We start from the raw sequence: 27,776 nt of genomic DNA on the forward strand, positions 1-27,776 counted from the left end.
ACAAGAAGTCACAAAAGTTCAGATATTATAGTAGAGTAGTCTCAAAGTAGAGGGAAGAATTTTTGAGTGCCGTACGGGGGGGTTTAGGTTTTGTACATGGGGGTCAGAGGTTTTAAGATGGAGGGATTTAGTCCTGCCCTGTCCTCCCTCTTTCTTCTTCCTTACCTCCATGTTCTTGGTGATGTTGGCACTCACAGATTGGTTTAGAGTAGAAAAGCACCATTTAATATAGGTAATAGGCATTGGGGGAAAACTGTAACCATGTAACACGTAATGTACCATATAAAAGACAGCAGCAGTCCTGGGCGGGGAGAGAAGAAGCAGTCGGGAGTCAGAGAGGATGTCAGGGTGTGTGTGTGCCTCTGCCTGAGCTGTGAGCAAACCACAGCAGCTCAAGAAGAAAATATTTTAGATAACTTGCAATAAACTGCCTTGAGATTGAACAACAGAAACTGCTGAGCCTTTCTTTGGAGACATGGGTTGGAGGAGGGACTTTTCCACCACACGGAGCCACCCCTGACCTAGGGTGAGCTCCGGCAAGCAAGGGCCTGGGTGAATCTGGAGTTAATTCACTATCAGGTGGGCAATACAGACCCACTTCATAACTACCCCAAGTTGTAGAGTCTATTTATTTATTCCGTGTATCACTTCAAGAGGATCTGATTTAATGGGTGATTAATAACCTGCAACTTGGGTGGAGTACTTAATGATCTAATGAAAGAGAGATTTATCCCCCTTTTTACTTAACAAATAAAAATACAAGGATACAATGACAGATAATAGTTAAGAAAAATCTGTTTTAACAAAAAATAGTCTTCATAACCAGCGATGAAGGAGTCTCAAAGTTCTTTGGAGCCTGTTTTAGAAAGAGGGACAGAGTTCAGGACCTCTCCTCATCTTTGTTTACCCTCCACAAGAACCCCAAAACCACATTTTCCAAACAGTCTATCCTCTTTCTCATACCCTAAAAATCTTTACATCTTCATGGGTGTGATGCACTGGAGACAATCCTCTTGGGATCCCTTTGTAGGAACAAGTCTCTCATCCTAAAACCAAGCTCCACCACACCCTGGTAATCTCCCCTCCTCTGGACAGAGAACAGATCCCCTGAACACCTCTGCCCTACAGAAATCCAGATTTCAGTCAGATCAGATCTGCCTGTTCCACAGCAGCTCCTCCTGCCCCTTATCTGTGCTGCTCTGCTGTCAGGGAGTGGGAGGTTATCTCCAACCTGACACAGTTTAAAGCTTTGAAATAAATGGTGGGGGCTTACTGGACTGGAAAAACCAGAAAGGAATTTTTTTTTGTTCCAAAAATCTTCTGACTTTTGTCATCTCCACAGTATTTTCTGTTCAAATGCACCCCTCAAAATGTTTTATTACAGATGCCCTGGGAGGCAGGTGGGAAAATCAAACGGCATTTGTTTAATGAGACAAATAGAACTATAGAAAAAGGAAATTCTGTAGAATAAGAACTATAGAATAAAGTGGACTATAGAATAAAAAAATTTCGAAGAGGGGAAAAAAGGTTTTACATCTGGGGACTTTGGCTGTTTGGGACTTCCCAAAAAACACTGAAGCTCAAGCTGAAGTATCTTAAAGACATTTTTGAATCCACCTGCAGCTGACAGCACAAACACAAACACATCCCTAAATACACAGGGATGGCAGAGGCAGCAGTCAGGAATGACATGGATCTGGTGCTGATGATGTCTCAGAGGCTGAATCTCTTTGGGAGATCTGGATCTCATAAAGCTTTAAGTTTATCTGATCTAAACCAAACTGATTTTATTACACTGAAATAAATAAAATTAAAATAACTGCAACCCTGAGATGCTTTACTGCATATAATGGTTTTAAACAGAAAGAGGGAAGGTTTAGATTGGATATTTAGAATAAATTCTTCCCTGTGAGGGTGGAAGGCCCTGGCACAGGGTGCCCAGAGTAGCTGTGGCTGTCCCTGGATCCCTGGAAGTGTCCAAGGCCAGGTTGGATGGGGCTTGGAACAACCTGGGATAGTGGAAGGTGTCCCTGCCCATGGCAGGAGGGAGGAAAAGATGATTTCTAATTGCAATTCCCACCCAAACCATTCTGTGATTCTGTGGCAGTTTGATGTGAATGAGAAGCAAAGGGGGAGGCAGATCTTCATTCAAAAGCCATCTAAACCTTTCTGGCACTCCTTTGTAACTTATGTTCAGGTTGGTTTTCAAATCTAACTGCAGAGCTAATTCCCTGAGATCTCCATTTGCACAGTTTGCACCCTACAGCCAGAACAAGGTTGAATTTTTGCTGGAAATTGATTCTGCACTCATTTTTCAGGACACAGAGGAAAAGTTTCCACACTGACTAGGAAGAAGGTGCTACAATAAACATCAGGAAGTAAAAGTCCTTTATTGAACTCTCATGAAATATTCACTCTCAAGAGAGGAATACCTCTAGAAACACCATATATCTGCCTTTTTCCCTAAGGCATTTTTTCCAAGTTTCTGTGCAGTAACTTGCCCCACTTTTGGTAAAGTGTTGCTAAAGCAGAATTAATCATAGTACAAACTGTGGCTTCAGTACCTCAGTATCCATCTCCACAGTACCTTATTCCAGCACATGCATTTTATTTAACCATAGAAACATGTACCTATCACAGATAGGCACCATTTGAATTTCGAAACTAACAACTCTTCTGTTTTCTTGTGGTTATGAAGAAGCAAATCCCAGATCTGGTCTGTCACCTGGGTGTGAATAAACCCTCATGTAGAAATTAGGGCATAAATGTAAAGATACTGATACAGCTGCCTCTTACCAGAAAGAAAAATGAGCTATATCAGCATGAGGCACTGTTACAGCACCCAGCACTAGGAAAGCACTAATGGAATTATTTTGGTAACACACAGCCACAATCCTTACTGCAAATTTATGATGCAACAAGAACCTGGTATAGGCTAGGCTTTCCCTAAAAATCCCAGATGGTCACCAACTTATTTAGGCTTGCTAATACCAGGTAACTAGGTGAATATATGTTCCTTGGATGATGTTTTCTAGTGGTACTGGAGTTTTTTCAAGGAAGAACGAGGCAGGACAGAGAAGGCTGTAAAGTGAGAGAAATCTGGGTACAGCATCTCCCATCAGATGCTTCCAAACAATTGCAGGATACAGAGTGGATCCAGAAGGAGACCTCAGGGGGACGTTGACGACTTCAGAGCTTCATCTGTAACCTTGATTTGGTGGTGGGAACCCAGCCTTGCCCTCAGGAGCTTTATGCTGAGGGCAGGGACAAGGAATTTACGTCAGTGTTGTTTATATTAAAAGCAAAATATCTGAAGCATGAGGCGACTGAGGTGAAACCCTGCCAGCCTGTAAACCTTGTCATTCTTCCTCGTCTCAAACTGCCCCATTTCCTGTATTGGTGGGAATAGGAATGTGCTCATACAGTCATTTCCTTTTGGTCTTCCCAAATGAAGTGCAGGTCAGATCAGTCACAAGATGGGTTCTGTGCCGTTCCAGTCGATGACAGCTCCTTGCCACCTAGAAATGAAATCATTCACATCCATCAGTTCATCACTGGAAAGGCAAACCCACACCCCTGAACCACCCAAGCAAGCTCAGAGAGATTGGGATGGATGTGTTTGGGGTAACTAATCCCATCCCAAAGAGAATGGAGCAGAAGTGAGGGAATTGCACCCCCTGACTTCAGGTGCCAAGGTTGGAGGATTCTGTCCTGACCCTTCCTCCAGCCTCTCTGGGTAACAGAGCAGCAGCTGATTCACAACAGAGACCTTCATGTTGGACAGAATAATTAGGGAATGCCCAAGATGGGTACAACAATTAACCCTAAATAACCAAAATACTCACTCTCAGCTGTCAGCAGGCAATTTGCTTATTTTGTCATTTTTGTTTAGCTCTGATTAGGAACTCTCTGACTCTGAGATCCTGTGCCTGGATCACTTTGCTGAGCACCTATCTTTGCTCCTGACCTTGGCTCCTCCAAGCATGGCTCACTTTAATGGTGATGTTTCACTTTTCTTGTGCTGGGGTTCTGGTTTTCTATGCCCAAATTCCTCCTTCAGAATGACCCTAAAGATGTACACTGAGAACAGAATGATTCTGGAACCTTCCACGTTTCTCATTCCTGGCTCTGCACTGGCTGCCACAGCTCAGCTGCCCACCTCAGGAATGTGACTGAATGCAAAGGAGGCATCAATCCTGAATCTGCCACAAAATATGTCTTCAAACCATGGCAGAAGACAGAGTTCTGACCCAAAACCTGCTGAAAACAGGATGATGCTCTCCAGCCACCTCCCTGAAGTGAGTGAACTCACCCCTCGTGGCATGGATTCACCCTTGGCCGTGGCTTTTCCTCATCTGCAAGGTCATGTCCACATTATCTGGGAACTAAACCGCTGCATTCCCAGTGCTGAGTATTTATATCTGCTCTGAAAATCTGTCTCAGAGTAGTAAGACATTGGTGAGGGGGTGGAGGGAACAGTGAGTTGCCAGTGCCACATTCTTTCTGTCACCGAGGACAGGATGTGTCAGCAAGGGTATGGCAGCTCAGTCCTTGAGCTGAACAAGCCAATTAAGTGTAAAACAAAACCAAAAGCTGAATTCTTGCAGTCTTCAGGGCAATGTCTCAAAGGAAGTGACCATCTGAGGGCTGTTGTGAAATTTTTCCTTCTGTTTTTTCACTTTGCTGAGAAAATTAATATCAAAAATTGCAGAAGGATTGTCTCGATCCCAGGAATACTTAGCAGGAATACACAGCAGAGATGCCCCACATCTTAAATTAAAAGAAGAATTTGTTTCATCTGGGGTTATTCAATGTAAGCCTGGCATTTGCCAGAGCTGTCCCTGTTAGAGGTCCAGAATGTCACCCTTAAACAACCAAATGGACAAAACAACTGCCACCTTCTGTCCCCATTGGATTGAAATGGGGATGAGAAATTAAACTCTAAAATTTTAATAAAGATTTGTAGGGAATAAGTATGTTTATTTACAGTGCTGTGGATGCATGTCAGGACTTACTGCTTTTTAATGTACATGTGTACCTCTGAGAACTCCTGATCTTTTTTTAATACTCTTACTAATTTCTATATGCATAGAATTTTACAATAGGTTAATGCATATTTATTCTGCTGATTTTATATTACACTTACAGTTATACTTGTACTTAATTTTTGTTAGAAAGTACAGAAAGAACTCTTGGGTTACTTTGCCCTGTTTGTTTTAAAGTTTAAGGAGTCTTTTTTATTTCTTATCTTTTAGCATGGAAATTTGCATTCTTTTTCTTTAGTTTAGTTCTGCTAGGGCTGTAGTTATCAGACTAAACAGTATATTTTGCAAGCTTAAAGTGGCACATTTTATCTAAATCTAAATAGATTTCTACCCTGTTAAATTTTCACTCTGTCTCAGGATTTGTCAGGTAATGCCATCAAATCATCCCATCTAAAGCTTTGAGAGGGATCCACGGAGGCCAAAAACCACCAGATGAGCCTGTCCTGTGCCCTGTGGGATTACCCACCTTGCTGACACCATTTCTGCTGTTGGTAAAGTTATTAATCACTGTGCAGTGAGGAACTGGCCTTTTTTAAAACTGGCTTTCCATAAAGAGCTTAAACAGAACATAATTTTTGAAGCAGGACTGAAGGTTACTTTTAGAATAAACCTCATCTCCTGGGCTTATTTTCAAACCATTTCTTAGACCAAAAAGCAGCTTTTGGCTGTTTGCTTCTATGAGACAGGTCCAAAACTTTTTTCCCCTTTTGCATCTGCACAAGAAAAGGTGTCAAAGAGTGAGGAATCTCACTCACAGATGCTGAAATATTATTTTATTTACAAACAGATACAAAACTTCCCGGACAATGCAGGTGATCACTTCCCCAAATTATCCTGCCACAGTGTAATTGCAACATGAGGCATTTTCTAGCTGCTGATTCCATTATCATTTATCAGATTAGCAAAAGGAAAACTACATTTGACCCACCTGCCTCAAGTACAACCTCACCCAAGGGTCATGCAGTTAACGGGAACTGAAGAGGAACAGGTCAGGCCCTGAACAATGCTCAGTCTGGAATAGCACTCAGTGAGCATCCCCTGTGCTGACAATTTGGTATTGTTTTGGAGCACATCAGTAATTCAGGGTGAAATGCCCAGGCTCTGCTCTTCTCTCATCCACCAAATTCTCTTTGGGTGTTTCCCTTCACAGCCAACAGGTGAACTCATGGATCCCACAGCCCCACTACCACAGAGGGTTAACAAAAAATACTGCTATATTCAGGTTCTAATAGCAGATGAGAGTTTGGTCCCCCTCAGGCAGAGCTAACAGATTATTATTTCCTCCAGTGCTGAGGATCAGGACTGTGATATAAGAGTATTCCTCAGGGAAGAACAGGATAAGTTGTCTGCACGGCATCTCCAAAACAAGCCCGGGATGCACATTCCACACATCCCTGGGCAGAACCCGACTGCTGCCACGGATGTCTGGAGCTGAGAGCCACAGGAAAAGTCCTTTTACTTCTCCTTTTTTGGGGGGCCTGCAGGTTACACTGATACCTGGTGGTGACTGGTCATTCCAGAGCCAGCTGAAGCATTCCCTGCTCTAAACTCAGAACTGAGCTCTTCGGATGTTTTATACAACAGGGACTGAAAACAGGAGACTCCTCCTCCTGCAGAAGCAAAACCCTTCTCATCTGATAATAATAATAATTTACTACTACTAATAATTATTATTATTAAAAACTAAATGCAAAACCAGTCCATTACCAGTGCAGCTTTCCCTTTAGGAGAGGGTAAGAGAACAAAGAGCAGGCAGATGTGAGGCACAGAACTCAGTGTGCTACAGAATGGAGGTGCTCAGGTATTGGGATAAGCAATGGGCTTAATTTAATGAGTTAAATTAATCCATTTAATTTAATCCGTTGTCATGGATTAAACCGGAATTGAAGCATTTGAATGAAAGGAAAAACTCTCAATTAACAATAACACCAATTAATGATAGTTTATGGTCTCAGCTCTGATTGTTCAGACAGTGGAATTCTCCACTCTGCCTAAGAAATTATCCTGCATTTTTTGAGGAGAGAAGTCTTCGCCACGAATTCCTCTTCAAAACAAGCAACAGCTCCTTGCTTTATTAAAAATTAGTTTAGGGGAGTTTTCCACAGTGGTATCATAAAAAAACATTATTTTTTTTAATCCCCTAAACTGCTCAAAATTTGGTTATCTCGGTTGTTTCTTACTTTTCCTTATATGCTGTTTTGTAGTTGGAAGAAAAAGTTCTTAAAACAAAAAGGAAAAACTTTAACATGAAAAACCTTTTGCAGCAAGGCCACACTTAAATAAATACCCTCAAAGCAAAGGGAGAAAACTGAAAACAAGGAGCCAGCTTGCCCAGGGTAAATCAGAGAGTGCTGAGAATGCTACAAACAAAACTAATTGACACTGGAATTTGCTGGTAATTTACCTCTCAAGCAGATTAAAGCAGGGAACTTAAAATAAACAAACAGCAGCACCACCAACACTGTATAACTCTGACACAATGCCAGGAATGGAAGATATTCTAAGACTTTAAGTAGTTGCATGCATTATTCTCCCCATGGGGCTTTCTGAGGTTATACATTATTTATTTCAGTTTGCAGTCATGCTGATGTGTCACCTGAAATGAGGAATCAATAAAATCTGTATGTGCAGGAAGGCTGGACTGATGTCACTGCTGTCACCTTGCACCTTGTCACCTCTTCTATCTTTCAGTGATTTTCTGATCAACACACTGGCAGCCACTGTTCTTATTTATTTATTTTCTGCTGTTTCTTTTTGTGGGGTTTTTTTTTTTTTGTGTGTTTTTTTTTCAGAGCAAATTGTAGGAAGGACAGGAGGGAAACTGCAAGAGAAACCTGAAGCTGCCTGGCTTGCTGATTTAACAAATGTTATGGTCTCTGACAATGAGGCTTTCACTTCTTGCTCCAGAGATATTCAGATAGTAACTTCCAAAGCCGTGCTGGAATTGATATAAAGCTGAATTTTCTGCCCAGTTAAACTTCTCCATTTTGCTTCTTTCATGTCTCACTGAGCTGAAAATGTTCCCATTAATTTCAGTATGTTTTGGATGAATTGCTTATATCGGCTTAAAAATATCCATGAAAATCCCAACACAAGAGGAATTAGACTTGTCTGTAAGAAGAGAATATGAGCTAAGGCCTGTCAGGAATGACTGCACAAAACCTGATTTTTTGTGGTCCTGGCAAACCCTGTGCTCTCCACAGAAAACTGAAACAGTTCAATAGTGCTTTATGCACTGAAAATAACACCCAGGTCCCCCCTTTTTGTTCTTCAGAAAAGACTGATGAAAATGGAATAAATTGTCTCCTTTTCTTATTATACCTCTGTAATCAAGCACTTTTGGGAATTAGATTTTTATTAGATTTAGATTTAGATTTAGATTTAGATTTAGTTGCAACCAAGCTGTATTCTCAGGCTGAATTTGGCTCAGTCAGTTCTTGGTGATGTAAATGAAGGTTCCTCTAAGACTGAACACCTTGGACAGTTCAATGTTAATTACAATAGTAGACAATTAAATGTGTAAAATATATTATCACAGCCTGGCCTATTCAGATCCCTTCTGATTTTTAAGCAATAATTTTTCAGCGTGCTGAAACAAATTTTTTGACACTCCAGCCTCACATTACTTGTGTCAACAACTGAATGTATCCTTATGAAAAATTGCAATTTCACTTACTTTGTCCTAATACAGTGCTCAAGTGGAGGAGTAAGATCATTTTCTTTATTTTCAGGGCACACCTGAGTTGTATCTGCAGAGAAAAAACAGACATTTTTAGTGCCTGGGGAACCTTTCCTTCTTACAGAAAAGACCTCTCAGATGGTTTGAGTCCAACCACTGCCACATCCACCACCGACCACCATGCCTGAGCCAGGTCAGATTGCTCATACAGAGATGGTTTCAAGGAAAACCACACATCAGAAAATGAAATCGTGCACTGCAGGGCTGTCATGAGTCTTTTATTTTGCAATTGATGTTGTAATCACTGAGTAATTTTGTTACTCAAACTCTAAGGACAGTGGTGATGCTACAGTTGAACAGGAAACCCCAAGTCCAGGTTGAACTGGGTTAGGACTATTCCACCCTGGAAAAGAAGATTGTCCCTTTAGTGCTGAGCAAGCAATGCACAGAGAGGAGAAGAAGATGCTGTGTGGGACAGCAGGGAGCCTCTCCAGGCTGGGAGCATTCCCTGGGGATGGAGAGGCCATGCAGCGTTCCGGGGAAAACAGAGCGGTCCCTGTCTCAGGCACGGCATCTGTCAACAGTGAAAGTAGAGCTGAACCTCCCAGGGACAAAACATCCTGCCACCAGCTTGGATGTCAGTCCGCTCAGCTGTTTCCTGTTTTGGACTCTGACATTTCAACTGCAGCAGGCCAGGGTTGTTTTTTCTATTTTCTTTCTTCTTTTCAGCGGGCTGGCTGCGAGCGGCGCACGATGCCAAGGCAGGGGCAGGATTTGGGTCTGCTTCAGTGAGACTGATGGAGACAGGATGGCAGGGGATTGTCCTGACCATTCACAGCTGACAGTCTCAGATCTATCTGGCTCTCTCACGTCACAGAAAAGACCTGGCTCTCCCTTGTGTGTTCATCTGATGGGTGCAAACTCTGCAGAAAACTCTGGATGACTGCGAGGGTTCAAGCGGAGGGAAACGGACAGTATTTAAAAGAAATAAAACACTGGTGGTTTTCCTCTAGGTAACTTAGAGGCTCACAGAAATCTTTTAAGTTTAAAAGAGCCTTTTAAAATCATAATTTTGAAGAGTTTGTAACACAGAATTTTAGAATAATAAAAGTTAAAACCTCTAAGATCATCAAGTCTAACTATAAATCCAGCACCACCACCATGTTCACTATTAAACCATATCCCCAGGTGCTACAACTACAGGTTTTTGAACACTTGCAGGAATGGTGACTACACCACTTCCCTGGGAAACCTATTCCAGTGCTCAACAACCCCTTCTGTGAAGAAATTTTTCACTAAACCTCTCCAGGTGCAACCTAAGACACTGTCCTGACCATAGCCCTGGTAGCAGGACAGGCACTTGGTGGGGCTGCCTTTCCCCACTCATGGCCAACTTTGATGAATTTTGTCATTTTTAGACTTGAATTCTTCCAATCAAAAGGTTTGAATTGAATGTTTCCATACAAAGAAACAGGAAAAAAAGTATCATGAAGGTGTATATAAGAGTAAAATAAAAGGAATATGTATATTCTACCCTTAATTAGTGAGAAACTAAGTGCCAGCACTGTTACAGCTCCTCTCTGCCTATCCAAAATTTCTACCCCAGTGGAAAGATTTATTATTATTTTCCTCTCTTTATGATGTCATTAATCTGCATTTATTAAGGAACTTTATATTTCTTGTCTACATTTTGTCAAATAGTTAAGTATGAGAAGCAGAGCAAATTCTCAATATAAAGTAGCAATTGCTGCTACTCCCAAAATATAATTCTAGTCTTCTGTCTTTTTTGCTTTTCTTGCCCAGTGCAATTTCTTCAATATTTCCTGAAATGTGACCTTGATGGTAATTTTACCTAATTATAATCAAGATTCCCATTTCAAGGAAATCAACTTTTTGCTCAAATAAAGCAAACAACTTTGCTACCCAGCAGCAGGGAGATGTGGCTGGGGCAGCCCCCAGCTCCTCATGCTGCATCTCCAGGTGATGCTGCCTAAACATCACCTCTCATTGGATTTCCACAAGGGAAATACCAGCAATATTTAGCATTCTGATATTTCCATCTGCCCCTGTGTGCTGGGTTTAGATGTTTGGCCAGTGTTACCTTTTTGGATGTAAAGTAATTACAGTTTTCTCCAGACCTAGCAAGGGATTACTGCACAGCCAGAACCAGGTCAGTGTTTTTGTGGAATGATGAAAGTATTTGCATTTTTACTGCCTTTTGCAGAATTTCACAGATAACAAAAGATTTACTGGGACACACCCCTGGAAGGGGCTATGGCCACAACAAAGAGATATCTACAACTCCATGCACATTTTGGCTTTGAGGAGAAACACAAAGGAATGCCATGACATGTTGGAAAGCAAAGAGAAAGATTTATATGTGCTCTGGGGAATTTCTCATCCAGGGATCTTAGAGGGCTTGGCAGCTCTTGCTTTTGGAAACATTCCTGGTGATGGAAAGACACATTAGAATACCTGTTTCGGACCAGATGTTATGTGATGCAACACAATAGAAAAAATGTGTCTCTAGTCCTGTGCTGAGCTGTATCATCCATGTCACTTTTATTCGGGATGTGGGAACCAGCTGGCAACCACAGTCCTGTGAAAACTGATCATTCTTGGAGCTAATATATCATGTGATCCCTGCAATGGAATGACAGGGATTTTCTTTAAAATAAGAGGATAAATAACAGGCAGAAAGATGACTGAGCTCACTACCAAACCTCATGAGGGGCTCAAACCCCCAGCACTCCCAGCATAGAAACAACTTTGCCACATGGACTCAAGCAGAATATACAACACTCATCCTGTGCAAAAACCTGGATGTTGGTGCAAATAAGGAATAGAGACAATTTATTTCTAAAGAGCAGACTACAGTAGAGTGGCTCCTTAAGATTGAGAAGGAATTTGGTTATCAAAGAATCACAGGCAAGATTGTACAAATGTACCAAAGGAAAGAAAACAAATGGTGAGTAGGATATTATTAGCAAACAGGGATTTAGTGGTGGAGAATGTATTGAAGTAGGTGCTTTCTAAGGATCAGAATACTCATCCAAATGCCTTCCAGTTGAAGAAGTATTTACTGTAAAAGCAGCTGTGTAATTTGGCATGGCTTCCTGAAAGAAGGAGTGTAACAAGGTGGAAGATCTTTTGCAGGCTTGTGCTTCCAGGCAGGTAAGAGACTGAACTTTTTTAGCAGTGTACTAGCATCTTCTTGCCTTGGAGGCAAGGATTTCATATTTCCTCACCCTCTCTGCTCATTTTCCTATAGGCATTTAGGGTGAGGAACTGGAGACCTGTACTTTCTGCCTCTAGAAATAATATGAGATGATGTGAAGGAGAATGGCAGTAGTGAAATATATTTTATAGTCCTGGGAATATGAATAAGCCAGAGATCACAACCTGCTCCTTGGGAATCAGTGCCACTGGAATTTTTGCCAGCGTGTATAAAGTGACACATGCTCACTGTTAACCCTTCCAAGAGCTTATCCTCAAAACTCCCTTGCGAAATGCAATTAATCACCAAAACTAATTATGGAAATTAGGCAACATCACACTAATCAACGTTCACTGCCTGCAACCATCACTGTTTGTGTTACTGGATCCTCCTTTTTGCCCCTCTAGGGGTGAAATACAGAGGCAGGGAGCTGCTCATACCCACTGTCAACCGTATCTCCTCGTCCTGGTTGGCCAAGCCATCGTAGTAATAGAGATCAAACCTCCGTCCCGTTTTCCAGTCACTGAGCAAATCCTTTTCCAAACAGAAAAGCACACTGAAGTGGCTTTCACTGCAGACCAGCCAAATTGGGTACTTGGGGGTCTTCAAGTAACAACCGACCTGGAAGAAAAATATAAAATAGCAGACCAGCACTGGGGTTGGGGGGAGAAACAATTTGTGGTTGAAAACATAAAATTCCTACGATCATTTATTTATTCTAGTCTACAAACATAAAATGAAGGCTCATTAGAGACTGTTGATGAAGCAGACCAGTACAGCTCTGGTCAGTCATAGAGCATATGAAGTAAATATTAGGCCTTGAGTTGTGGCAGGTTATGAAATGCAGTTGTAGTGCCTTTACAGCTAAAAGATCAGATCCCAGATGAGCTGAACCAGCAGGAATCATGTCCTCTGCAACAGCTGTAAATCCACAGGAATGCAACATGGGAGACATGGGAGGCTCTGCTGTCATTCAGCAATGACTGGAAACCAGGTAAGGGTCTCAAAGGACCTCAAGTGCCCTGAGACATCCCTGCCTGGGTGACTCAGCTGAGCCCAAAATCTTTTGTTGAGTACAGAAAGAAATGTATTCCCTTCACTTTATTCCCTTCTAGTTCACAGTCCAAACATGTACTTTCAGCTACAGAAGAAAGCAATAACAGAAATGTTTGTTTTGCTTTGTTATTCTTAAAAATGAAATATGTTCATGGGAAAATAAAACTTTAACCAAAGCCTTTTCTAAGGTTTTGTCCTTCTTTTAAAAAGTACATTTATAAATAACCTGAATATTCTCTAAGAAAGTGCATAAAACTTTCATATTCATTTATAGATGTTTTAAACTAGAATTCTCAAAGAGATTCAATCTATAAGAGATGGAGGAAGGGGATACCAGCAGCACTGCAGATAGGTTTTCTACCTTTGAGAAATTACTTAGGGAAACTGAAATCTGAAATTAAACATTTTGCTTTCAGTCATTTTGCTTTTCACTGCAAAAGCCCTAGTGGAAACTGAGGAAATTTAACAGAAAAATGCTCATACATGATTTCTAGATATAGATTTGTGAATGCAGCTCCTACAATGCAGCCCTCAGTTCTTTACCCTGGGCACAGGGTCAAATAGCAAAATTGACTCTGTGTGTTTTCATCTTGATGGACTTTTAGAATTGATAACTGAAGTGTTACAAGTGCAAATTCATCTGCCTTCCACAATGAGAATTTCTTCTTATGTTAGATAACAAGTCTCCAGCTAATTAAGTAACTGTTCCTTGACTCATTACTTTGCTATTATCTATTTAAAACAGCCTTTTATACAACAGTTTTGGTTTTTATGTAAATTCTTGGCTTAGAAGCAAAGAATTTCTTACAAGCTTCCAATAATACTCATAACAGGAGTTATCAAAAAAGAAAATACGCAGTTTCAACAAAAGATGGCAAATTAGAGGGACACAGATGAAAAGATTCAGTCTCACAAACACGCATATTTGAATATGCAGATAAGTCAAAGCCAAAAAGAACAGCTAGTCTCCTCCTAAAAATGTGTTCTTCCTACATTTGTCTGCAAAAGCAACTTCCCAGCTTCATAAAAGAACATTTGACAAAGATCAGAGAGATGCAGAACCTTCAAAGCCACATCCACTCCAGCTCTCACACCAACCCTCCCCCTGAAGCCAGGACAAGCTGTTCAGATGATTGAGGGCTACAGGAACATTCTCCAAAATGTCTGGTTTTCAATTACAATCTTTGCAGAAAGCAGCGAGGGCATGAACTTTGAGACAGCTCAGAGAGTCTAAAAATATTGCAGCTCAAATCCTCCTCTCCCAGAAGAAGGGAGAAGTCTTTGTTTTGGTCACATCAATTTAACCAGCTGAGGATTAGCTGCTGCCTTTGACACCAAGATGCAAAATGTATTTTGTACAAAATATAACGTGGAACCATGCTGCTGACAAGGTAAGGACAGCCCTCACTGTGAGGATTCCTTTGGCTGCTTCTTCAAGCATCAGTTGTCATGTGGAGTAGAATCACTGAGTCATTTGGGCTGGAAAAGACCTCCAGGACCATCAAGCTCAGCCTCTGACTGAACATCAACTCAACAACAGACCAGAGCACTGAGTGCCACATCCAGTGGCTTCTTCAATATTCCCAGGAATGAGGACTCACCACCCCCCTGAGCAGCCCATTCCAACATCTGACCACACTTCCAGTGACAGAATTCCCGCTGATGTCCTGCCTGACCCTCCCCTGGTGCAGCCTGAGGCTGTTTCCTCTTGTCCAGTCTGTTCTTGCCTGGGTGATCCCCACCTCACCACACCTCCTGTCAGGGAGCTTTAGAGAGCAGTAATATCATCCCTGAACCTCCTTTTCTCCAGGCTCAACACCCCCAGATCCCTCAGCAGCTCCTCACAGGACTGACTCTCCAGACCCTTCCCCACACACGGATTTATGCCCTCATTTAACTGCTCCAGCTGGTGAGGGCTGAGTGCTTCCTCAGCTGCCTGACCAGCCTGGTTGGTGGCAGTAATGCTGGATAAAACCTGGAATAAAACCTGGAATAAAACCTGGAATAAAACCTGGGAATGGGACAGTGTCGGAGTTCAGGGCTTCCCTCTGGCTGCCCTGGCAGGTCTGGGACCCTGGCAGGGATCAGGAACCCCCTGGACAGAGCCCCCGGAGACACTGTCTAAAAAAAAAAATTAGGATTCTAGATAAGGGGTCCAAAGGGGACAAGATGGAGGAAATTGTCCTTTGTCTCCTTCTTCATGCCCTCCATGTTTCACTGTGGTGTTGGCATTTTTCTGTTGGTTCAGGCTGGGGACACACTGTTCAACGTAGGTGACAGATATTGGCACGTTATTGTAAATGCAGCACAGATAGTTTCTGGTATTTAATGTTTGTAACATCCCACTGAGGGCAGAGCCCCACACGCTGCCCTGCAGGACAGAGCTGCGGCAGGGCAGCAGAACATGTTAGAGATAAACAGAATAAACAGCCTTGAAACCAGCACAGACAAATTATGACTTCTTCTTTGGCAATGAGTCTGAAAGTCAGAGACTTTATACAATCTTGGAATCATCAATACCCACTGATTCTGACAGGACAGGGAAGAACAGGCATGAACACCCCGTTTGCTGTGTTCTGGCTCCTCAGGAAACCCCTCAAACTCAGCAGAGTGTCTGTGCCATCCAACAAGAGCCTGCCAGAGAACAGGGCTGACTGAGACCCTTTCTTTCCAGTGTCTTTCCCACATCTGCAGTGCTGAATTCCAAAGGCAAATCAAGGATATGTGACTTGCATCCTTTTTATGAAGTATTTTGTTTTAATAAGAGCTCAATGGCTGTGTTTTTATCACTATTCAAGTGTTGGTTTTGCAGCAGCCTCATTACTCATTTTCAGGCAAAAGGAAAGTAAGGGGGGAATGAATGGAGCATCCTTTTGTGCTGCATTTCTTCACTTCCTACGGAGACTTCCCTAACCCTGGTCCTCTCTCTTACATCCTCTCAAAAATGCCCGTAAATTTCAGGGACATCGTTCTGATCTTTGGGAAGCATCAACTTTTCAAAAAGCAAGCACCTCCAAAGGGCTCATTCTCCATCTGATATCTCTGTGTATTCACACAATGGTGAAATTCAACCTACAGACAAGTATTTATTGCTGGAGAATTATCCCAACAGATCTACCAGAGTGAGTGGATGGTACCTCAACATTCACCCCTCATTTGCCCCTTGAACAAGGCCAACTTTTGTCATTTGTATTCCAAAAAAAACCCCAAACAAACAAACAAGAGAATGTGATACCCAAACCAAGCAGGATTACTGGATATGGCCAATCTGATGGCATTTTTCTCCAGGAGTTTTATCACTTGACATAATTTCACCTCATTGCTTGTAGGACTTTACCATTCATTTTCTAGTTATAATCAATCATGGTTTTTTTGTGGTTTTTATTGGTTTTATATGTTTTTATGTTTTTTTTATATTTCTTTCCCTGAATACAGCTCCTAGAGATGCTTATTTGAGAAGTAATCACAGCGTGTAGTGGTTCCACAGAGGGCTGGGTTCTTCCAAACTGAGGAATTTCTGGTTGGATTGACAGGCAAAAGGATAATTACACCCAGCTTTCAGAGTTACAGGCAACAACCCATTGTTTGTTCTGTCAGTGTTTTATTCCCCACAGCTGCAATGACCTTTTCTGAATGAATATTGGACAATGTTCCAGGGGTGTTAAGATTGAAGTGTAAGTGGTATAAAACCCTTTTCAGCAGCCCTTGGGGGAGCAGTGACCCCACTGACCCAGGTCACCCCTGAAACACCAGCTCAGCCACATCACTGCTCTATTGCAGATAATTAAATAACTTCACTGTGAGGGTGAAGTTATTGCCATCAGCAAACATTTGATTTCAACCAGATTGAGAAAAATAAAATTAATGCTTATGAGATCTGACATTCAGAGTATGCAGTATGCCAGGTGAGACAGAAATTGAAGAGTTTTTAAGCATATAAAATAACAATAGCTATAAAAATAATTTTATATAAAATTATAAAATAATAATAGATATAATTATAAAATTATAATATATATATATAAAATTAATATAAAATAATAGCAAACACTACTGCTACACTGGAGCCTTAGGTAATTTCTCTGCAGCTTTGGATCCTGTTTTTCTTTTGTTCCTTTTTTTTTTTTTTTTTTTTTTTGAGAAGACAAACTTTCTGATAATGAAGTGGGGGGAAAGGACAGGACTGAAGAAGAACAGAAAAAGATGTGTGTTAAATCCTAGGACTCCCAAAGCAAAGAAGAGACTGCTGGAAAGCACTGGCTTCTGAATAAAGTTCCCTTATACAATGCCATGGTGTAAAAGGTAGCAGATGTGGAAAGGAAAACAGACCTCAGGATGCCAGGCAGCTTCAAGATCTTTTCTTTATCCCTGTCCCACCCAGCTGCTCTTCTGGAATGTCTCAAAAAATGAAGAAATTTTGAGGGAGATTCACACCCTCACTCAGATTTCAGCATTTTGCCATTTCCTCACTACACTGAAAGTTTATAGCCCACTTCAGGGAGTTACATCACTGCAGTGACAAGGACAGGGCAGGATTCAGCCCACAGAACACTTCTGCATTTATTTCTAAGCCCTTGGGCTTTGGCTGAAAAATCAAATAAGCAAGAGATGGCTACTGTCAGAAATTCAGACCCTCCCATTCACCAGTGATGCAGGGAGTTGGCTGAACTCTTACCTGAAGCATTTTCAGCCTAAGAAGCACCTAAAGTGAGATGGGATAAATCCAGATCCAAATGCAGGTGTTTATAATTGAGACATGTGGGAAATATCTGAATTATCATTTTCTGCTTTTCCTGTTTGCAAAGCATGCAGAGCTCTTCTAAACATGTGGGCATTGTTATCCTTATTGTTTTAAATAAAAACTCTGTGATTCTATTTCATTTGGAAGGATGTTGACAGGGAAGCAATGCCAATACCCCAGCAACAGTGACTGGCCTCTGGGAAAATAATTGGCCACAACTCAGAGGACAATAAGACTTCATTAAAGAAAATTTCAGGCTAGAAAAGGAGATGTAGAAACAAGGAACAGATTTCCTCAAAGGCCAATGCTTTGTCAGCCTTGTTTCAGTCAAATTTGAATGTACTCCATGTTTTTGCCCACAGTGATGCTCACTAAAGTCTTACATAAATAGCAGCTTCCTTTGCTGCACCTACAGGGCACAACATTTGCCCCTATTCCTGAAAAATAAATGGAAAATTGAAGCCAACCATTAGTTTCCATTTTGCACTTGTGTGTTTTTGTGGTTGGTTTCTCAGAGGAGGTGGTTAAAACCCTCTTTCCAAACTTTCCCCTCCACAACCCACCAATGGCCTGGCTTGAACCCAGCCCATTTGATGGGGAAAGGGGATTGTTTAGGGGACACATTTCCTTGGGAAGAAGGTTATAGGGGAGACATTCCACAGGTGAGGTGCCAGGAGACAGAGCATGTGTGCTGAATTTCATCATTCAGGCCTTGTCATAGCACAGAGTGGTTTCTTCAAAAGGACCAAAGATAATATTTCCCATCTGTGGAATTTTAATGAATAAATCCTGTTTGTTTCTGTTTGCTTTGCTCTGTCTTTTTGAAAAGAAATAGGGAAAATGTGTGTAGCTTCTTTGTCGATGCCCTCCCTGTTTTCAGAGAAGCAAAAACTAAAAAGCACCAGGTCCCTTGAAGTTCTGGGACAGTCAGGAATCAGAGCAGGGTGAATTTGGGAGGTCAGACAACAGGAGGTTCAACTGACAGGACAGCTTAAAGCAGAAGGGAATTGGTGAAAACAAAGACAAATCAGAGAGAAGGCTCAAAAGAGACAAGTAATTTTGAGTATTTCCATTTCTTCGCATAAAAAAGCACATACCTTAAGTGTTTTCTAAAAACATTTCAGAAGGATGGTGAAATTCATCAGCCAGCCCCACACTGCCTTTAAAATGAGAGATTCAGACCTGTACTCATCCCAGTTCAGCCAGGAGTTTACTGGGTGACTCACTGGGATGAGCACTTTGACTTTTATTCACCTATTTGCCCTCTGTGTAAAGTGGAAATGACACTTGCCAGTCTTGCAAAGCAGAGATCTGCTAATAGGAAATGGCATGTAAATGCTATATATAATTGTTATTATTATCATCACTATTCAGGTTAATTAGCACTGTAGTGTTTGTTAATTGGTTATTAATATCATTAAAGAATTCGCAAGCTATGAATGATAATAATGATGATAATAATGATAATAATGTTATTACCTGAGAATGCAGATTATTTTCCTTTTTTTCACTGTTATTTAATCACCTGGCATCAGCATGAGGAGCCTCTTCTTTCATCTCTTCCTACTTTTAACATCTCAAAACATTTTGAAAGGAAGAATTTCGTCATTCTAGGTCTTTTCACCTGCAATTTTAATGTGGCATTTAGGCCAAAGGCTCTGACCCAAACACAGGGATTTCCTCACCCAGGAGTGCTAAAATTGATCCTACAAACTCCTGTGCCTCATCCCATTCTCCAAGGTCTTGTCCCTGCTGAGAAACCACTCATTTTCCCTGAGACTGAACTGCTTCCTGCTGCAGCCCAGCAGACAGAGCAAACCCCCAGCAATTTCATGTGGAAATGTTTCTATTGCTTGACATGCTCTAAAATAAATCCCAGGAAACCTAAAATCTCAACTTGGGCTTCTAAGTTCAATGTGTAAGATCACATGGAATTGATATTGCTTAGCACAAAGAAAAGAAACACCAAGATGTGTAACTTGCCTAGTGAAAATTGGGCTTTTAGCTTTTCTCCCCCATCAAAATCCAGAATCTCACTGTGGAACTAAACGTTTGCACATGAAGCAGATGGAATGGATCCATCTGTCATTGTGAAACAATTTGCAGCAAGTAATTACACTGAAAAAAACCACAGAGTTTGGTGATCTGTCAGGACTGAGAGCGATGACTGAACATGAACAATTCCAGACAAATTACTGGGGGCACACGTTTTTCTCATCAGCAAAGATAACACAGGATCCACTGGAGGAGTGGAATGGATGGGTGTTGGAATCTGTGGTATTGATGATTCTGAGATTGTAGAAAGTCTCTGTCTGTCAGCCCCACTGCCAAAGAAGAAGCCATAATTCGTCTGTGCTGGTTTCAAGGTTGTTTATTCTGTTTATCTCTAACATGTTCTGCTGCCCTGCCGCAGCTCTGTCCTGCAGGGCAGCGTGTGGGGCTCTGCCCTCAGTGGGATGGTACAAACATTAAATACCAGAAACTACCTGTGCTACATTTACAATAATGTGCCAATATCTGTCACCTACGTTGAACAGTGTGTCCCCAACCTAAACCCAGTCCCCAGTTTATGGTATATAATGTTACAAACATTATGTACCAGAAACTACGTGTGCTATATTTACAATAACGTGCCATATAACATCCCTCAGTGGGATGTTACAGACACTATATACCAAAAACTACGTGTGCTATATTTACAATAATGTGCTAATATCTATTATCTATGTTGAACAGTGTGTCCCCAGTCTAAAGCCAGTCCCCAGTTTATGGTATATAATGTTACAAACATTATATACCAGAAACCACCTGTGCTATATTTACAATAACGTGCCAATATCTGTCACCTACGTTGGACAGTGTGTCCCCAGCCTAAACCAACAGAAAAATGCCAACACCACAGTGAAACATGGAGGGCATGAAGAAGAAGAAAAAGGACAAGACACACCCAACTTCCTCCATCTTGTCCCCTTTGGACCCCTTATCTAGAATCCTAAAATTTTACTTTTGCATGCGTGCCACGCTTAATTATTACTTATATCAAACACTCAGAGCTTGTAATTAATCCTGTAAGATTGAAAACTCTTTTCCATGGACAGAGATCACAGACAGTGTCTCTGGGGGCTCTGTCCAGGGGGGTTCCTGACCCCCTGCCAGGGCCCAGACCTTCCAGGGCAGCCAAGGGATGCCGTGGACTCCCACAGATGGGGAACAGAGGGATTCTCTAGGCCATCACTGGAAGTAAAGGTATGGGTCATTTTCTTTGGATTTGCCACTGTTGTAGTTTTTGGATTAATTCACATGCCCTCACAATATCTGCAAGTCAGAAGCCAAGCCAAAGGAGATTTGGATTACACACAAATGCTCCACACACTAGAAAAATAAGATAAAATGCTAGAGAAGTCTTCTTCCATGTGGATTTACCGTATCTAGCCTGGAATCTTGAATATCCCGTCCTAAATGTGTCGGTAAGTTGGAAGAAGCCTAGAGCAGGGAAATACAAACAAGCTTTGGACAGGATGTGCTGACAAAAAAGGGAGGCACTGTTACATCAGCTGCAAATGCCCAGCGGATGGGGATCAATTGTTTAGGGGGCAGATTGGATTATGAGTAAAATTATAATTAGAGGAAACTAAGTAAATGAAGAGTCTGATTTATTAATAGTATTTCCAAACACAGGCTGTGTAGTAGATATGAAAACCTCCAAATCCACAAGGACCTGAATTTTTTTATTTGCATTTATTCATGTTTTAGAGTAGAGATGGATGAGAAGAACTGTAAGATCACAGTTATGTGCACTAACATCAATGGAAAAAATGACCATCTGAACAAAAATATAGGAACTTCATGGATACAGATTTTTAAAAGAAACCCTGCTATATAACACTAAACAAAAATATCCTGAGTTATTCCCTGAGAGATTGGCTGGATGTGACCTAAAGGGAGTTTTCTGACTCCAGTATCTATGATTCACCATATAGCACACTCAGGATTTTCTTATACCTGGAAACAAAAAATAAACCCAACCAAAAATGACAGTCCTTTTCCATGGCTGGCTTCAGTTACCAGCCTCAGAGACACACTGTAATTGGATGCTGAGAGGAATAAAAGAGTCATTTTGAAAGACAAATTCTATTCTCAGTTCCACCTCTGCAAACTGCCACTGACATTTCTTTTTCCTGAACTGCTCTAAATTTTATAACAGGAAGCAGAATCTGGCCCCTCACACAGAAGCCACAGTGGAGACTCCCCAGTTTCAGGCCAAAATCCACCAGAATCTGACTTTTGTCCCAGTCCCAAGCAGACATTGCCTCTGAACTGAAATGCAGAGAACACCCAGATGTTCTTAATAAAAACCAGGAGAATTTGCAGCAGATGCCCAACTAATGTAGACTCTTAAAAATAAAAAAGGAAACTCTGTCTACTGGAGTTTCTGTAATTGATTAAGTCACTGGCATTGAAAAACAGATCCCTTTTCATGAGTCCAGCTCCCATGCAAGAGCCCAGCAGTGGAAAGAGATCCCCTCTACCATATAATTTGCAGAATAAGTGGAAAATGGTGTCTGAATCTCTGGGTAACTTATTTTATTTTTAGAGGGCAGGTGGGTAAGAAATAGCTCTTACCTGCCCTGACCTCATTTACCATTTTGCTGCTCCCGAGTAATTTTCCTCACAGGAGAATGGAAAATATGCTGGAGTGGTGCATAACCATTTTTTTGTGGGTTTAAATGTCACAACCTTTATAGAAAAGAAAAAGAAACGTGGACTAGACACAGAAGCTTATTTATCTTTAGTCCACTCTGTTCTGAATTAATCTGATTTGGGTACATTGGTATTGGCTGGATTCAAGCCTTTTGTAATCCTGTGAATAATGTAAATGATTGTGTTAATTAAAAATAACAAAATCTGTAGTTTGACAGCAGCAGGAGAATGTAGCTGACTTCAGCCACATGGGGAAATCAAACTCTGTTTTGTCACACATTTATATCAGATCAGTACAAACAAATCCTTTGGTAATCACTTTCAAACTTTTATAGAGGTGCTGCTGCTGCAAATGCAGGTAGGACTGCTACAAATATCTAACAAAAGCAAGAGAATTTCAAATATTATTCCTGGAACAAATGAAGATTGGCTGTTTGGGACAGAACCTGTCTTTAGGAAAGATGTCCATCCTGCCATCCTCCATCTCCTGTTGATAGACAGGAGTGAAATCATTACACAAGTTTTTCCTGAGGTAAATTAATACCTGTCACTCCTTTGAAAGTTCTAATCTATTTTTTAATTTTCATGATGACTACAATTAAAATATAACTATCAAAAGCAATTGAAGGGAACAATCCCATTGTATTAACAGCTATTTTAATTATCTTTATTTTTTTTTACTGCTAATAGAACCACCACTACAGCACAGAAAAGACAAACTGAACCAAGCCAGTTCAGCTTTGGTTTTTTGTAAAGCTTTGCTGCTTTACTTACTCCAAGCTGATCTTAAAAGTAATTGTTTTCTTTTTAATTACATTTTTAATGGCAAGCATACCTGACAGACATCATAGTGCTCAAACAGGGACAGCAAACCAATATCACTGCGACTCGTGATGCCTTTCAAAATGGTGATATTGCCATTCCCAGAGTCCAGCTCGATCACATTGTTGAAAACATTGGAAACAGCTTTGCCAGTCAAAAGCAAGTTCACCAATTCCTGTTTGGGACATGTTTGAAATATAGAAAAAAAAAAAAAAACACAACAAAAAAACCAAAACCAAACAGTAGTCAATCAGCACAAGACTGATTCAGACTTGATGAAGTTACACATGTAAATCACCCCCAGTTTATGGAGTGGCTTTAGGTTTATGGTTAAGATTAAAATTGATTATAAAAAGATTCCAGATATTTTGGTCAAAGTCTCCCAAAGTGAAATGAGGATTTTATAAAATCATAGAATATAGTGTGTTGGAAGGGACCCACAGGGATCATCCAGTCCAGCTCCTGGCCATGCACAGACACCCCAACAATCCCACCCTGGTCCTGAGAGCTTTGTATAAATCCTCCTGGAGCTCTGGCAGCCTTGGGGCTGTGCCCATTCCCTGGGGAGCCTGGGCAGTGCCCAGCACCCTCTGGGGAAGAGCCTTTCCCTGGTGTGGGTTGGACTTTTTGTCCAAAAGGATTGATGCCTCAGCTTTTAGCTTTTATATTTTTCAGACTTTGTGCTGAAAAATATCAGGGGATGGTGAGCTCTCTTCACAGAGCAGGGAAACAAAACAATTCCTTCTCCAGCTGGGCACCAAGGACAAATGATCCAAATCTCAGCCCCAAGAGCACAAAGAGTTGAAGAGAGAAAAACAAGCAGGATGGGACTGCCTGGGCTAAAGCTGGAATTGGACAATGAACTCCAAGGTGCCAATGGAGCAGAACTGATCCCAGGGAGAGCCCCCGGGAGCGCTCGTGCATTTTAGGGCCATTTTGGTTCATCTTGGGTGCAGCCCTGGCTGGGCTCTGGTCCTGCCCAAGGTGGATCCAATGAGGCCTTTTAATAAATCCCTGCTTTATTCTCTAGCTCTGTCTGGTCTCTTTTCTAGGTCAGCCTGCACAAGGCATCAGGATGCTGTGAGAGACAGTATTGAAAGTTTTGCTGAAGTCTAAATATTAGAGAAGTTTTCAGTTTCATCCTTCTGGAGGCAAACTGCTGATAATTTACTCTCACATCCAGCATGGAATGATATAAACTCAAAGCCTGTCCAGTACTACACGGCATTTTTGTGTGTGCTTAGTGATGTTGGACAAGATTTGTTACATTATGATTCTCTTCACTGATTATTTCTGGATGAATTTAAGTCTCCTTCATTAAGACATTTACCCATATGGACCCTGATCACTAAGATATTGATATTTCCTAGAGATGATTGCTGATGATTTCCTCTCCAGCTGAAGTAGGGATATGTCAGAGGCTAAATACCTGTGAGAGGGTGGGTGGCATTTGCACATGTGAGAGTGTCTGAAGTTCATGAACTAAAATATGGGATATTTTTCTCAGCTAACATCCCACCAGGGCCAGCTGGGGTGCATGAAAGCAGAGCTAACAGCAGACTGTGCTGCAGCAGTGAACCAGCTCACTATTAATAAATAACATATGGCTAAAACCAGGAGGGGAAATAACAAAGAGAAAGTTTCCAGAAAAAATACTGCAAATTACCATGCCCAAAGGCATTAATAACTCTGGTATGGCCAGTTTGGAACTGGTTTTAAAAATACTGCACACAATTACAGCTCTGTGTTTTTCCCGAAGGATTCCCCAGACTTTATAGGCTTATACTGATATTTTTATTCACCATCACTGATGTTCTACCACCTTCCTGAGGAACCATTGTGTGGTCACAGCACAAAAGTCCTCTAGCAACAAGAGAGGAACGTGAAGCTTGTCTTTGGCAGCCAGAAGGGCAATAGATGGGATCCTGTAATCTCTGAGGAGCTGTAGGATCAGACATGGAACCTCAGGCACCTTTCTGAGAGGGCAGGGAGGGAACACAGCAATTTAGCACTGAAATCAACCAAGGAGTATCAAAGAGGCAGATGAGAGGAGTGTGAGGACATGGACACACGGGTACAGGCACAAGCAGGCCAAAAAACCAGCCTGCAAAGCAGAACCTCTGAAAGCAAAGACAACAACATGCCAAAACACGAGGAAAAACAATAAAGGATGAAGGTGCTTGAGGATAAGGGAATAAGGGGAAAAAACAAAAGGAAATTGGTGGAGATTTTATAGCAGCCTTCCCATACCTAAAGGGGCTGCAAAAGAGCTGGAGAGGGACTTTTCACAAGGGCATGGAGTGATGGGACAACGGGGAATGGCCTTCAGCTGAAGGAGTGCAGGTGTAGCTGGTATTAGGAAGAAATTCTTTACTGTGAGGGTGGTGAGGCCCTGGCACAGGTTGCCCTGGGAGAATGTGGATCCCCATCCCTGGAGATGTTCAAAAACAGGCTGGATGGGGCTTGGAGCAAGCTGGGATAATGGAAGGTTGGAAGGGTTGGAACAAGATGAGCTTTAAGGTCCCTTCCAACCCAAAACACTCTGCGATTCCATGACTTTATGACTCAAAAATAAGAAATCCATTTCTTCCCAGAGGTCAGTTCACAGCAGAGGCACAGGACATCCCAAAAACTGGGCCTTTAGCTCACCTGGGTGCAGTAGCCGTGGCTGCCAATCAGGCGGTTTGTGAGCACATCGAAGTCATTGCGCACCCTGAAGAGGAAAAGACAAATTTAAAACCAATCAAACGTCAATACAATTGCTTCTTTTCATTCTCTTCATCTCTAAATCTTAATGAAAAACAAAACCAAACTATTTCCCAACCATAAATATAGCACTGCATTTTCTGAGTCCTTTCGAGGTGATTTTTTTTTAATGTGGAAAAAAAAAAAAAATCTCAACTAAACCTGTGGGAAGCAGAAGTTTGGTAGAGCTTGAAGGAAACAACAGTGAAGGAGAAAAGAAGTCATTGCCACTACTAGTTAGAATTTTAGAAATTAGAATTGCTGCACTATTTGTGTGACAGAATCACAGAATGGGTGAGGTTAGAAGGGACCTCTGGGGGTCCCTTTGTCCACCCCACCCCTGGTACCTGAAGCAAATTTCCCAGGTCCATATCTGAAATCTCTCTAAGAAGATGGACTCCACAAAGTACCTGAGTATTCCAGTATTCACATAAGATCTGCTATTCCTGTCATAAATACTTCTAATATATCTATACAATCTATACACTACATTGTCCATGAATAAAGAAGGAAAAAAAACCAACCCAAACCTCTCTAGGTGTACACATTTATAATGGTCCTGCGTGGCCCCTAATTATATGTGTGACACCAAAGAGGAAAGTCTGTGAAACTGCACTGCCCATAATTATGGAATAATATTCACTATCTCATCACTCCTGGAATTACTGAATTAGTGATTTGTTGATGGCCTAAACCATAAAGGTTGTAACTGTGATCATTTATTATCCTGCAGATATAATGGAATTGCAAACATTATCTTATACATGAATGAACGTTTAATCTAGGTTTGAGGAAAACCAATGTACTATGTTCTGGGAGAGTTGTGGCAAAAAACCCCACTGATTAATTCTATGGGTCATAAAAATGCTATTTTCCTTCAGTATAAAATATGCTGATCTCAATTGTTTTGACTCCATCCTTATTTTGATATTGCTACTGAGGTAGAAAGACTGCCTGAATAATGATCAATTAAAACTTAGTTATTCTACACACATCCAGGCTTCTCATTCTCATTTGACCTGCCAAATCTATGCATACAAATATCCACATTTCTTGACAACTGGCACAACTAATTTTGTTTTAAAATGAAAATATTTTGTTTCTGAGAAAGCAGGAGTTTAATTGATGTGGTCAGGGTAAAGCTAGCTGAAAATTTCCCGTTAACATTGACACACATGCACCATTAAAAATGTATTTATTAAATAAAAAGCCAGAATGTTTCCTGTCTTCATCCCAAACTTTAGATAACTATTTTTCATAGGTTTTCTTTGAATGCCAAAATCAGAATGTAACATATAATTTCCAGGTTTACAGCCCTAAAAGTATTTAAAATAATTCAAAAAAAGTCATAGTCATGGAATCACAATTACCAAACTTTAGATAATTATTTTCTCATAGGATTTTTGAATGTAACACATAATTTTAAAGTTTACAGTCCTGAAAGTATTTAAAATAATAAAGAAAAAAGTCATAGCTGTAATATGATGATTCTCATTTTGAAAAATGCATTTTATCTCTTTTGTAAAAACGTATTTAATCCCTTTTAAAAGTCCTTATTTAAAAGAAAACTTACAAGCCAGTGTCAGACATAACAAAGTGCCACTGACGTCTCTCACCCCTGTGAAATCAAAGGGAAGGCTGGGGAAAGTGTGCCCGTGACACGGAAAACTCCCCTGTGCCCCACTGCAAGGCATGGATGGGATGATAAAAATCTTTGGATTTTGGCCATTTTTCAGTTTTAGCAATGGCCTCATCTCGCCAGCGCCGCGG

The 27,776-nt window shown here is 41.2% G+C and overlaps 1 protein-coding gene across 5 annotated transcripts in view; it reads right to left on the bottom strand.

Annotated features, from left to right (window-relative positions):
• Positions 1 to 2,371: 2,371 nt before the first annotated feature.
• MINDY4 (MINDY lysine 48 deubiquitinase 4) overlaps positions 2,372 to 27,776 on the bottom strand; it is a 73,799-nt gene continuing 48,394 nt past the window's right edge. For 2 of the 5 annotated variants that reach the window (XM_012571348.5, XM_030264195.4), the window contains exons 14-18: positions 25,911 to 25,974; positions 23,275 to 23,436; positions 12,382 to 12,562; positions 8,722 to 8,794; positions 2,372 to 3,518 (exon numbers count right to left, since the gene is read on the bottom strand). In XM_012571348.5, coding sequence (XP_012426802.5) covers positions 3,470 to 3,518; positions 8,722 to 8,794; positions 12,382 to 12,562; positions 23,275 to 23,436; positions 25,911 to 25,974 — 529 coding nt within the window. In that variant the 3' untranslated portion in view covers positions 2,372 to 3,469. The remainder of the gene's footprint in view (positions 3,519 to 8,721; positions 8,795 to 12,381; positions 12,563 to 23,274; positions 23,437 to 25,910; positions 25,975 to 27,776) is intronic. The other 3 variants (XM_072925269.1, XM_072925268.1, XM_030264196.4) reach the window with 2 other exon arrangements.

The sequence above is a fragment of the Taeniopygia guttata genome, chromosome 2 (genome assembly GCF_048771995.1).
Source record: "Taeniopygia guttata chromosome 2, bTaeGut7.mat, whole genome shotgun sequence".
NCBI lineage: Eukaryota > Metazoa > Chordata > Aves > Passeriformes > Estrildidae > Taeniopygia > Taeniopygia guttata.